The sequence below is a fragment of the Phoxinus phoxinus genome (genome assembly GCF_949152265.1).
Source record: "Phoxinus phoxinus genome assembly, chromosome: 24".
Taxonomy (NCBI): domain Eukaryota; kingdom Metazoa; phylum Chordata; class Actinopteri; order Cypriniformes; family Leuciscidae; genus Phoxinus; species Phoxinus phoxinus.
In genome coordinates this window covers 18,480,036-18,492,754 of record NC_136899.1, presented here as the reverse complement: position 1 = coordinate 18,492,754, position 12,719 = coordinate 18,480,036, and the positions used below count along the sequence as shown (strand labels likewise).

Genomic DNA, 12,719 nt, shown 5'->3' with positions numbered 1-12,719 from the left:
AAAAAATACAGATAAACACTTCTGCTTAAAGCTTTACAGCTTTCATTTTCATAATCAAAATTCTGTGACATTTTAAGCCTTTACATATTTGTATGGTCAGTATTAAAAATGTAATGATTTTGTGCAGTCGAACAGCAGCTACTCCTTTGTGTATCTGCGCTAATGCTGTTTTTTATAACTGGCAGTGTCTCTAAGGGAGAGGGTGGCAAACAACTGCACAATAATCATTTCCCTGAGGCTTTGAAAGTGTCGCACACTTGGCACTCACAAACATGCACAAACCACACATGTGCGCTCTCTCTCTCTCTCACACACACACACACAACACGTGTGACGTTCTGCTCAACTAAATTAGGTCTAAAGCCAAGCCCTGTGCACAGTGTTTGTTTTCTTTCTGGTGCTATCTTATTCCAGGATTACTAATCAAACAGGCCCTGGGCGATCGCAGGGCCAAACATCTGAGAAAGTGCTTGGCAGCTTTTCAACTCTCCATGCTGGAGCCAATGGATAAGAGACGCCATTATTCATGAAAACACTCCAGACTGTCTGAATCAACTTCCCAGTTTGTTTTTAATGTAAAAACAGCAACCCTTTCAACAAACAAACGGTTAGCAAAAATGGCAGCTGATAAGTTGATCCTTTTCAGAACATCAGCCCTTTAAACAGACAGAATCACTGACTTTTTTCACCTGTTCAACTGTCCTGACTTGGTATGTCAACTGTTGCCATCATTTTAATACGGCACATGCAGGTGAAATGTTTTCATTTAAAATGTCTCCGGCTCCGTTAGGCCAACATTCACTTGGACATGATTTGATACAAAAAAAAGAGAGAAATTAATCTTCCACCGAAACGGTTTCCACCTTCAGTTTCCACCTTTGTCCAGTGCAAATCTTTGCTTTTTTGGCTCTAGTTTAATGTCCCTTTGATTTAAACAGGTCCCCGCGCTCCATGCGTGCTGATCCGACTCCAAAGCACACCTGAGCATCAGCTGATGTAGGAGGTTGGGGAATCCCATCAATAAAACTTTAGTTCATTCTCCTACACGTCCTGAGACAGCAGGCGCACCTTCCTCCCGCTGAGCACTCGTTTTCTGAGCTCTTCTAAAGAGGGAAGCTTCATTTTGTCACTGTTTTTACTGTAAACATTTAGGAAGATGCCAAACACCACCAGAGAACCACCCCAGAGGTACCTGTGAAAGAACCAGCGCACGTCATTATCAAAGAAATCGAAATATGTCATTATTACAAGCAAGACTCAATATTAAACATGACCAATCTGGTCCACTTACTGAAAAGTGAAAGGTTTTGAAAAGAACATAAAGGACAATACAATAGTCATGGCTTTCCTTCCCGTAGTCACTGAAAAGAGAAAAACAGAGTTGGGGCATCAATTCACTTCATCTATTCGCTAAATCTGAAAGAGCAGCCAAAAAACACGTACATATGAGAGCGCTTAACTGACCTGTGACAGCAACCAGTGCTCCGAACAGCTTTATCAGAGCCAGGACGAATGAAATGCCAAAATATCCCGTCAGTGAAAAGAAGAATGCGTAACCGTACGTCGTCATTGGATGCTGAGTGAGTAAAACAGTTTTTTTAAGGATAGAAGACATTTAGATATTAAAAATACAGTTTTCGGAAGGCTTAATATCATGTAAACCTTCTTGCTCTTGCTCCATTGAAATTAAAGTCAATTCTGCTTATGTAAACATTATGGTTCGATTTGTGTCGCAGCTTTGTGGTTATGGTTTTTATTTGGATCAGTTAACCTGAACCGGTAAACATGAAAATGATGTCGCTGTTTGGTGTGCACCATTTAGAAAAGCAATCACATTCATGAGCTCATTAACATATTTAATATCAACACTATGGCTGTATGATATTGGACAAAACAGACACTGCAATATTTTATTTTTCTGCAAAATATATTGCAAAAAATAAAAAAAAGCAGGAATTTCCACTAGATGACTTGAATAGCTCTAGTTGGAAATAATAAATTGTTCTAGAATGATTGGGGTGATTTTGTAGAGGAGTGCATTACAAATAATATTTATTATTTATTAAAAATATTGATTTTTAAATGATAATCTTTTATAATAAACGTTTTACTCTGAAGACTTTTTAATGTGTTTTTTTCTGAATTGAATTAGATAAAAATTAATTATTTTACTATTGTAATAATACTACTGTACTGTATAATAAAATAGTAAGTATTTCATAAAATTATAATAATCATTTTATTGTACAACTGCAAAATTACAACATATTTACTTCTTAATTTCTCATTTTCAGACAGTTAACCTCTAAGCTTTTATTTTGGCAGAAAACTGCAGGGATACCTTTAAGTCTCTCTGCTTAATTGACAACAGGTTTATAAATAATCGCATTAGAAATCTGGTGAAATGCCAGAGCACGTTGCGTTCCTAAATGTATACTATAAACTAACGGCCATATCCAATGCAGGGATGGAGTTTGAGTGGAGCTGCATTTACAGTGAGCTAAGCTGCTCTGAGAAGAAACACTATACCATGAAGCTGCACGTGTAAAAGAACACCGTGCTGCACTTCACTCTGAAACATGCAGTGTATATCGTAATTCAACCAAAAAACACTTTTGACCACATAAAGCAGCTCTAATGTGAAGAACTACACACTTGTAGTTATCTAATAAGGGTGTCATTATTAAGTCACAATCTCGAACTAAAAAATGTAAAAAATGGAATCGAATTAAAAAATGGAATCGTTGATGCTGCCACGCCCCATGTCACGTTCGGTAAATGGTGCTCTGTTGGCCAGGCAGGATTTTGAACGCGGACAGACGGGCGAACGACGCCGCCGGTATAGAGAATAATGTGTTAATTTTAAAGATGTGGCGCTGCGCGACGCATAGATTTATCTGTTAAACCAACAACTGTTTGTTTGTTTTGTTGTGAACTTGAATGTCATCTTCTGTGAAGACTGCAGTTACAAAAGAGAAACTAGATGGCAGGTTATTTTGCTTAGGTTTCCAATTGACTGAAGATATAGTTATTGTTACATTATGTTCTTAATAAATGTTTTAAATTTGACAATGTAGTGTGGTACATTGCAAACAAGGTCAGATATTATGCATAAAAGTCTGGTCTAAAAATGGCATAGCAACCTGTGCTTTAAAAAAAAAAGAAAAGAAAAAAAAAGTAAGAATCGAATCGAACCGTGACCTTAGAATCGAAAATTTAATCGAATCGAGGATTTGAAGAATCGTGACACCTCTATTATCTAATCACAACAGAATTTCTTTACATATAGTAGTCTTATAGGTATATAATCAAAAATACCCCATTTAATCTTTAGTTCCAGTGCTTTTGGTGCAACAATCTAAATACTATAATACATGGACATTACATGGGAAATTATAAAATGCTATTTTTCAATTCAAAATGAATGTGTATTCTTATATTTGTGTTAAAACCCACCTGAGAGCAGAAAGAAACAGCAGGTCCAATCCCCCCAACAGACAGCAGACCAAACAGAATATACACAAAACCAATAGAATAGGAATATAAGACCTGCAACACATGGACAACAATGAATAATAAACCTGGACACAAGAGAGATAAACCACATAATGACGGCCATCATTTTAAATAGCTTGTACCATCTCGGAGTTGGTCCCGTTATGGAGTTTCATTGCTTTTTCCTGCACATTTCCAATAGCAGCATCCGCACAGAGGGCCATAGATATGAGAAGTACACCTAGAGACAACAAACAAAACAATAAAAAAAAGGACATTCAATTTCAAATTCAAATCAAGAACAAAGCCTGTTTCTCATAATCAACAGATTGAAGCAGAAGCAGTCCTGTACCTGTTACATTGAAGTTTGGGGCAATCTTACTGTCTGCCAGTGTGAACCAGACCAGACCAAGACTCATGCACAGAGCAGCAGACACATCCGCAACATTGTAGCGTTTCCCTAAAAACATACAACATCAACAAGCTCTATCAAACCAAGAATCTCTGACACAGATCAACTCAAATATGTCATAAAAGCCGCATAAAGAGGCATCTGATCTTCGGCTAAGCTGAGGGCCTTATCTTCTGGGTCCTTTGAGTTCTGGCTGCAGGTTTTGACACTTTAGCTGCAGGTTGGCTTTACAAAGATCTTTGAACAAGTTTAGCGGCAAACTGATTTGTCGAATAGAGAGAATGAGTTTTTTTCTCTTTCTGCTGGACTCTTCAACTCATCACAAGCAAGCATCGGGAGGATGAGTTTGAGGTTGGGACATGTGAAAAAGCAAAGAGCAAGAAAGAAAGCAGCAGGAAAGGCCAAAGAGTGTTCTCAAACAGGTAGTTGCCGTGGGGGTGAAGGTGATGCAGCAGGTTGCCATGCATCACTTTGATTCGGTCCAGCTTTGATGGGTCGGCATCTCGCGCGCATCCTCAACCAACGTCCCGCTGATCTTACGCACCAGCCTCAGGGGACGCAAGGTCCACGACGCCAGAGAAAGAAACAAAATCAAAATATCCCCGTAAAAAGAGAAGGGAGAACTGTTCAGCTGGTTTCATTCTTTCTTGTTCAGGATCTCAAAACTTCAGTCAAATTCTTGCATTAGAAAAGTGAAGAACTCCACAACAACAGTGGCCAAATGAAAGAAACGGCACAAAGAACAAGAAACTTGTTCACAAAAACAAAAAAACATTAAACTGACTTTGAAAATAAAGGGATATTTCACACACACATATTGTGTTGTTTCAAACCCATTTGATTTCTTTCTTCAATGAAATAATAAATAATCAATGCAGATACCACAAAGCGGAGGGAGAAGTGCTTTTAAACCACAAAAATTAGGAAAAAAAAATGTCTGTACAACTTGTGTGCAATATTCCAAGTATTTAATAAGATATATTCTGAGTCATATAATAGCTTTGTGTGATGAATAGAAATGTGATGTTGAAAACAGATGTACTGCTTAATATTTTTTGAGGAAACTAGGGGTGTAACGATACAATACTGAACTCACAATACGATATTATCGGGATAGTTTGAGCCAAAATAAAGATGAGGGTTATGTCATTATTATTAATACTTCTAAAGACATATGGTAACAAGGTAACAATAAATTAACCGTTGATTAAAATGCTAAATTTGGTATAGACTTCCATGCACAGGGCAATGGTGACAAAATAATAAAAATTACTCATGATTCTGAACTTGAAAATACAGATTTATGATAAGACACATATGCTTGCCTTCTTACACTGACTACAAATAAATAATGTAGGCCCTTTTTTACTGGTAAAATCAGACATTTAGCATTATCAGGACTCACAAATATTCCCCCATTGCTAACGTAGTACTTTTACTACAGACATTCGTTTTATCTCTTTTACACAGACAAGCCGTGTGCACACAGACTCTTCCTGTGCTCACTTTGTCGCCTCTCTCTCTCCATGCACTTACATGATAAGAATTAACAATCTAAAATATTTTCAATCATCAATCTACCCAAACTAAAAATGTGATATGATGAGTTAAATTATGCTTTTAAATTGAGCAGTGTTGCTTTAAAACATGTTTGCGCTTTCACTTTGAGGAGAGCTGCTCCTATGCATACGTATGTGCTTCGGATGATCAATGACAGCTCGAATCGCAAACTTCATTAGCTCATCCAAAAATGTTAATTCTCTCTTCATTTAATCACACTCATGGCGTTTTCATGTCACGCACACACGCACATTTAAAGGTGAACTTATGCAGGTTTTTTACCTTAACTGAACAGCTTTGGAGTCATTGGAATGGTTATATTACTTTTTTCGGGTTGAATGGTGACGTTTCGCACCCCACTATCGCATGTGAGTGGAACACACTTGCAACTTTGAGCCGGCGGGCCGCCGCGTCAGGACACGTGATATCAGGTCTCGCAATGTAAAGAATTGCTTTACGGCAAAAAGAAATCTGGTAAAATTCTATCATTATTGCGCTCCCTCACACTGTTCGAACCCGAATGAAGAAGATGTTGTAAAAAATGTCCCGTCTGCTTTGATGTCGTTGATCTACTAGCCTCTGGTATCTGAAAGTCGACAACGAGTTTTTCGACAGTGTTGTCAAATATCTATTCCGAAGCTGTAGGGGGAGCTCTAGAGAGAAACCTGAGAGCAAAAAGCGAGAATACAGCGAAGAAATTCCCGAAACTGCATAGCCCTGCTTTAAACATCCATGTTTACTGCAGTATGCACACCATTGTAAATCTGTCCATCATATAAAACCATCGTGTTTCTTCAGAAGACTTGGATGTGGATTAGACCGCTCGATCGATTATTTTTAGGATGCCTTTGTGACCTTTTTTAAGTTTTAGGGGAATGGACTTAAAATGGATAGACCGAAATCGCTAAAGTTGCATGAAAAATCGTATAGTTTTGAAACTTAGTACATGATGACAGAATTTTCATTTTTGGGTCTTGGATAAAACAAACTCTATTCGGGAATCATAACGTTTAAATCAACGATACATATCGTCACATTTTTATATTGCGATATCTCGTTACATCCTTAGTGGAAACCGAGATGTATATTTTTCATGATTCTCTGATAAATAGATAAGTTCTAAAGAACAGAATTTATTTAAGATATACATGTAAAATAAATGTTTATTTTTAATTTTTTTATGTCATTTCTGGTCAATTTAATTTTCCCTTGCTGAATAAAATAACTTTATTTTTTTAAACTGATCCCAAACATTAAATGGAAGTGTATGTATTAATTTAAATATAAATCTAGCATCTAATGTACCTTGTATAAAAACTCCTCCGATCATGACAGGAATGAGCTTGCAGCACTTAAAGATGACTTGAGTTGGATAGTTCAAGTATCCTAAAGAAGTGTTGGATAGGCCCATGGTCCCGACTGTTAAAAATGCGATGATCATGTAAGTTTTCCATGGTATCCTGAAAAAGAAAGAAAGAAGCCGCCTTCCATTAAAACCATTATGTTATTTTGATTTTGCCTGTTTCATGAACACTGTGAAGCATGTTTTCACACTAACCCATTAAATGCATGGAAACAACTGTCATATTCACACTGTGTCCTTAAAAATCAACAAACTAACTAGACATATTTGAGTGTAATAATTGGCCTTTTAAAGGCAGGCCACGGCTATACAACAGGTTTAACACAATGATCCAACAAAACACAAAACCTCTTGAAAGTAAGTTTATGTTGGCATTGCTTTGAGGAAATGTGAAGCAGGTTACAGGTGTACAAGGTTATTAGGGCTACAGGAGAAAAAAAAAACTATTCATGAAACCACAGAACAATTATGAATATTGTAAAAGTTTATTATGGATTTTAGTTTTAACTAGAGCTATAAAAAGAAATATGTACAAATGTATGCATTTATAAATAATAATTTATGCAATTAACCAAACTTTGCTAGACACATAAGAATGTACAGCTAAATGTGACATTTGTTATGGTTTATGTGAATACTGTTGTAATTTAATGTAAAATAAAAGCTGGTATAATATTTTTAATGTGCTATAATTGTTAAGAAATTCTTGAAACTTGCAGTTTAGGCCTGGCTTTCAATTACACTGTGATTTCTGATGGCTCATTTTATCGTCAGAAATTAGAGGTGCACACTTCTGGATAGATTTTTTTTCTTTTCTTCAATGATTCTGAATAAATAACTAAGCAACATATCATGTAATTTACTAGAGGTTCAAACAAAATTGCTGCAGTCTATTTAATTCATTTGATTTTTTAATTTTTAATTAATAATTATTTTTTTAATCGGATTGAATGAATGATTCAAGGACTTTCATTTTCAGTTTCATTACTGGATGAATCAGCATTTTTGAACAAATTTCTTGAATGAATGATTCAATGACAAATACAATTTGAACAGACACTTGTCATCACCTACTGGTGTAAAAATGTCATTCATACAATCTTTATTTGAAGCATCAAGTTACTTTCAAAAGGTGATTGGTGACTTGATCTATTTTAATCGCTACAATAGACACCAGTGTTTTTATTTGAACTATAAACTTTAATCCCTATACATTCCATCCCTATACATGACAACTGTTCTCTACGAGTCAGCGGCAGCGTGAACGCAGAATTGACCGTTCGCAAAACCCTGCCCTCGAACGGTTCTCGTCCAATCCTAGCTCAGCAACTGTAACTAAGGAGAAGGACCTCCGTCAAACATTCCGATTTCAGCAAGATAGTGAAATGATGCGCCTATGGCAGTGAGGTCTGCACGGGCTTAAAACTTGCTGTATTTTATGATTGCTTGCAACTATTATAAACAAATAGGCTACATGTACAAACACTGTTTCACTGCGGCCCCCTCATCAGTCAGCAAACAAGAGGGAAAAAAAGAGAAAAAGCACGGACTTATTAATTACGAAACTTTGATGTGGTTGAACAGGTACACAGTCACAAATTCCTCTGGAACTCAAACATTAAACTTCAAAACAAAGTTTGCGCAGTTGCACAACTATTTACACAAATATTTCCTTCTCAGTCGGCTACGAGTTATGAATGAAGAGAACAGCATCGAGAGTTGATGGTTTCAGCGCGTCCTCTGATTGCGGTGTTGTGACTGAAATAGCGCGCGGGGGAGCACATGCGCAAAACAGTTTTGTAAAATGATATAATATGATCAAATAAAAATTATTGATATATAATTTTACAAAACAGTTTTGTGCATGTGCTCCCGTGCGCTATTCTGTCTATACTTTCTGTCGTGCCCTGGAGGATATGTCTGCTGCATTACTCCAAAACCAATCACTTAATGTATGGAGCTCAACCCAGCCATGGCTATGGTTCTCAATTGTTTGACGGGCGTAGTAACAATAACTAAGGGGCGTGGCTTTTGCGAACGGTCAATTGTCATTTAGGAATAAGATTGTGTAAATGTTTGAATCGAGATCGCAATCTTTTAACGATTAATCGTGCAGCTCTACCTGCAATAATTTTTTTTTAAACACTTAATAGAGGTATCAGTATCAGTTACTGCAGTAAACACTTTCTTAACAGCACACTTATTATAACTGAGGGTTTTCTTAACTTATAGGATTTCTTGGCCTTTATTCAACATACTTTGCAAAAATATGCTATTAAAGAAATATGTAATATCAAATATTTAAAATACTGCATTTATGTTGTTAATTTTGAGACTGAATGTGAAAATATATTTATGATTATGTTAGGTGCAATTAATCACAGAAACTAGTGCGATTAATCAGGTTTTTTTTTTTATCAATCGACAGGTCTAGTTTTAACATGTACAAAAAAAATTACCTCCTCCTCTTATCCTGAGTGAGCTGCAACTCCACCAAGCCAAACAAGGAGTAAAATCCAAACTGCACTAAAGTCAAATACCATCCAAATGGCTTAAATCCCTCCACTGAGAATATCAGCTCCTGAAAGCACAGAGACTCACAAGAATCAGCAATGGCACAGATATACAAAGGCACAAATCAAAGATCACTGATGGACTGTCACCTGCAGGTAGCCGTAGATGAGGTAAAAGAGGAAGACGCCGGCCACACAGATGAAGAACTGTGTTGGTGTGTTGAAGCTAGTCAGGTTGATGCCCAGCACTCTGAGCTCCTCCACTGATTTAATATGAGGTGACATGACCTCTGTGGACGACGGCACAGATATGGAGATGTGCTTCCTCGAGCTGTAATTCACAAGGCCAAATTTGCCACTCATGTTGTCTGCAGGCTCCTGAAAATCAAAACAATTTATCCACAATCTGAAGTCACATATCTTACCTTTACTATCTAAAGATCAATATCCGGTCATTAAGTCTGGCGTTTGATGTCACAGTTGTCAGGTCAAAATGCTCCTTATGATCCCAAAATCAAATAACAAATGATTCTAATATACACTCATGTTATACTGTAGTACTGTCGGGAAAAATTAACCCTAAACTTTGTCTTCATAGTTGGCCGGACAGTGATTCATTTTTTTAATGAATTGTTAAAGTATTGTTGTCCGGGACAGCGGGAGCTGGGAAACTGTAGTGTACAAGTCAGTGACAGGATGTCCCGCCCTCACTGTGAAAAACAAGTCATCATAGAATAGATGTCGCTGCAAGTACACGTAAAAAAAAAAAAAAAAAATGAGGCCATAAGAATAAAAATATCTATATTTACGTGCACATATAAATAATTTATAATATACTGCAATATACCATGGTAGAAAACAAGAAATCCAAACAATAAAAATAACCATGTTGAGCTTTATAACAATGGTTCGTTATTTCGATAAATGGTTCCAAACAGTTGCTCACCTGTCTAATAAGACACATAATATATTAAAGGATCTTTGGTGTTTCTATGAAATTAAAACCAGAAATCGAGGGTATTGCATATACGATGTCATTGACAAGTGATGTAATGACAGGCCATTACACTGGTTAAAACTGTGAATTGCTCTAGATTTAAACAGTGTTGGAAACATTTGGGATAATGCACTAACTTTACAGAAGTCAACCAAATATATCACAGTGGTTTTTGGATATTTCAATCCAAAAATCTTACATATTGTGCCTTTAACATGCTATAATTTTGTATGGTTCAGTGTTTTACAGTGAAAAACACTTTTTTTTATATTAAAGTTGTTTATACATAAACACAAGCAAAGCTACCATGGTACTGGTAATTGATCATGTGCATTCACTGAATACTAAACTATGCATTTTCATACTGAATTATGAGTAAAAATATGACAGAATCTTACCCGAATGACCCAGAGATGATCAAAGTGATCAGTTTAATCACAATCACATTGATCAGATGAGAGTGATGAGTATCTGACAGCTGGAACTGTGTATCACACTGATCTCACATGATCTCACCCAGCTCACAGCCCGATAAACAACGTGTCTCGCCACTGACACGCATGACACGCTCAATCTGTGACTTCAATCGGCAGAATGAGTGTGAGATCAGTGATTTAAGACAAACTCGCTCCCTCATATGGGATTTGGAAGAGATAAAGAGTGTTAGCGGCTAGGCTACCACCTACTGCTTTGCTCCACTTCCGGGTTTAAAGTCAGTTTTAACCGCTCGTCTTAAGATAATACAGACATCTTCTCATTCGTCCAGTCGAACGGAATACAAAATAAGCCCTTTACCCATGAAGACATATGTCAAAGTTCATATTATACGATGTTTCTGGAGGGTTTTATGTGTTGTTCTGTCTCCCGGCAGCAGCCAACAACTTCCGGTTACCTTTGACCTCATGACAAACGTCACTGAACACACACGTGTCAGTCTGAACCTGAACAAACTGCACTGACAGATTGCATTCAGAGTCAGAGAACATTATAATGAATAAATAAAGAATGAAAAAGATGTGATATTAGTAATGAATCTGTTTTTGTTTTGTGATGAATTGGATAGCCTAATTGCTTTTTATTTATTTATTTTTTATATCATTGGAGAGGACTATTTTCCGCTTGCTGTTGAACTGTTATGCAGATAAGCATCTCATCTCATTTGTACGTTTCCCGTGAGATCTGTATGGAGGAACTCGAGGCTGAACTTGTTTCAAAAGTTATAAAAATGTATGAACATAAAAGTGAAATAGCTTGAATTTTAAGATAGACCCTATGGACAAGCGATTTGGAGAATGGGTGGATGAATGAAAATTCACTAGATGCTTAAGCTAACATTCGACCACAAACAACGTTATCAAGATGCAATTTTATGACCTGATAGTAGGCTATATGAAAACATGGGTGCACATCTCTCTACACAGCCAGATAGCCTACTTTCCCATCACCTGTGAATCACATAGTTTTAATGCATAGCCTACTAATCTACTATATGCAAATCAGGACGTAAGACTAGTAAATCCATTAAGTTTGTCTCCCACTTTTCTGAATGACTCTTGTAGATCTCCGAACAAAGGACAATGCAAGATTAATCGAGTAGCTTAAATAAAGCACATGAACAAATCATAATTTCATACCTGCTTTATTTCTTGTGTTGGTTTCATTGGTAGGCTAATATTTATAGAGCACAACGTGCGTTCTGCTAAAGTTTTCCTGTCAGTAGGCCGAACCTGTTTGTCCAGATTGACAGGAGAGTGCTTTTGCCGTATTTACATCCTTGTTTGGCATGTATTTGAATGAATGTCATGCAAAAATAATGATTTTGATCAGACCTTCAGATATATCACCGAAAAGCTCAAGAAGCATACTACACTATTCGTCCTTCCTTATCCACAACACATGTGGCCGAGCCACAGCCACTGACGGTCCATCTCTGGCGAGGGGTTTTGATCCTATCTACCCCTCCCCCTGGCTCGGCTGGCCTGCCTCTGTTCCGCCCATTCATTTCCTCTGCTTCCCCTATAGATGACAGAGGCCTTTCCATCCACCACGAGAGGTTAATTCACTCACGGACGGCATTATTTCTTTCCAGCCCCTTCCACAATATAAAAATTCAGAGTGGACAGGCCCATCTCTCATCCGTCTGAGATTTGATTGGAATGCTATTGCCTCCTGTCCCGAGGAGCCCCTGCACTGGCTTGGCTGCACTTTATGACACTAAATAGCCAGGCTACAATTTTTCCATCTATTCAAAAAATTCTCTTAATAACTCATTCTTCTGGACGAGAGCCCTCACTCTCCACTCACTGCTGTGGACGGGCTCGTCCCATTTACGTCCACAGGTCACCGGGAACAGAGACCTGGAAATGTCCAGAATTCAAC

General features: G+C 37.3%; 1 protein-coding gene across 6 annotated transcripts; it reads right to left on the bottom strand.

The window, feature by feature from the left end:
• Window positions 1–551: 551 nt before the first annotated feature.
• On the bottom strand, window positions 552–12,068 carry slc35b3 (solute carrier family 35 member B3). 6 transcript variants are annotated; one of them, XM_079602590.1, is made up of 11 exons: window positions 11,027–11,302; window positions 10,739–10,920; window positions 9,494–9,721; window positions 9,290–9,411; window positions 6,773–6,927; window positions 3,848–3,955; window positions 3,639–3,736; window positions 3,457–3,549; window positions 1,465–1,576; window positions 1,292–1,361; window positions 552–1,192 (listed from the first exon to the last, which is right to left on the bottom strand). In XM_079602590.1, the coding sequence occupies exons 3-11, from the start codon at window positions 9,704–9,706 to the stop codon at window positions 1,042–1,044; spliced, it is 1,122 nt and encodes a 373-aa protein (XP_079458716.1). In that variant the 5' UTR covers window positions 9,707–9,721; window positions 10,739–10,920; window positions 11,027–11,302; the 3' UTR covers window positions 552–1,041. The 6 variants fall into 6 exon arrangements, with proteins under 6 accessions (XP_079458716.1, XP_079458718.1, XP_079458717.1 ...); XM_079602592.1 differs by adding an exon at window positions 9,769–10,053 and having other exon boundaries at window positions 9,494–9,674; window positions 10,739–11,209; XM_079602591.1 differs by adding an exon at window positions 9,769–9,842 and having other exon boundaries at window positions 9,494–9,674; window positions 10,739–11,209.
• Between the last annotated feature and the right edge of the window lie 651 nt (window positions 12,069–12,719).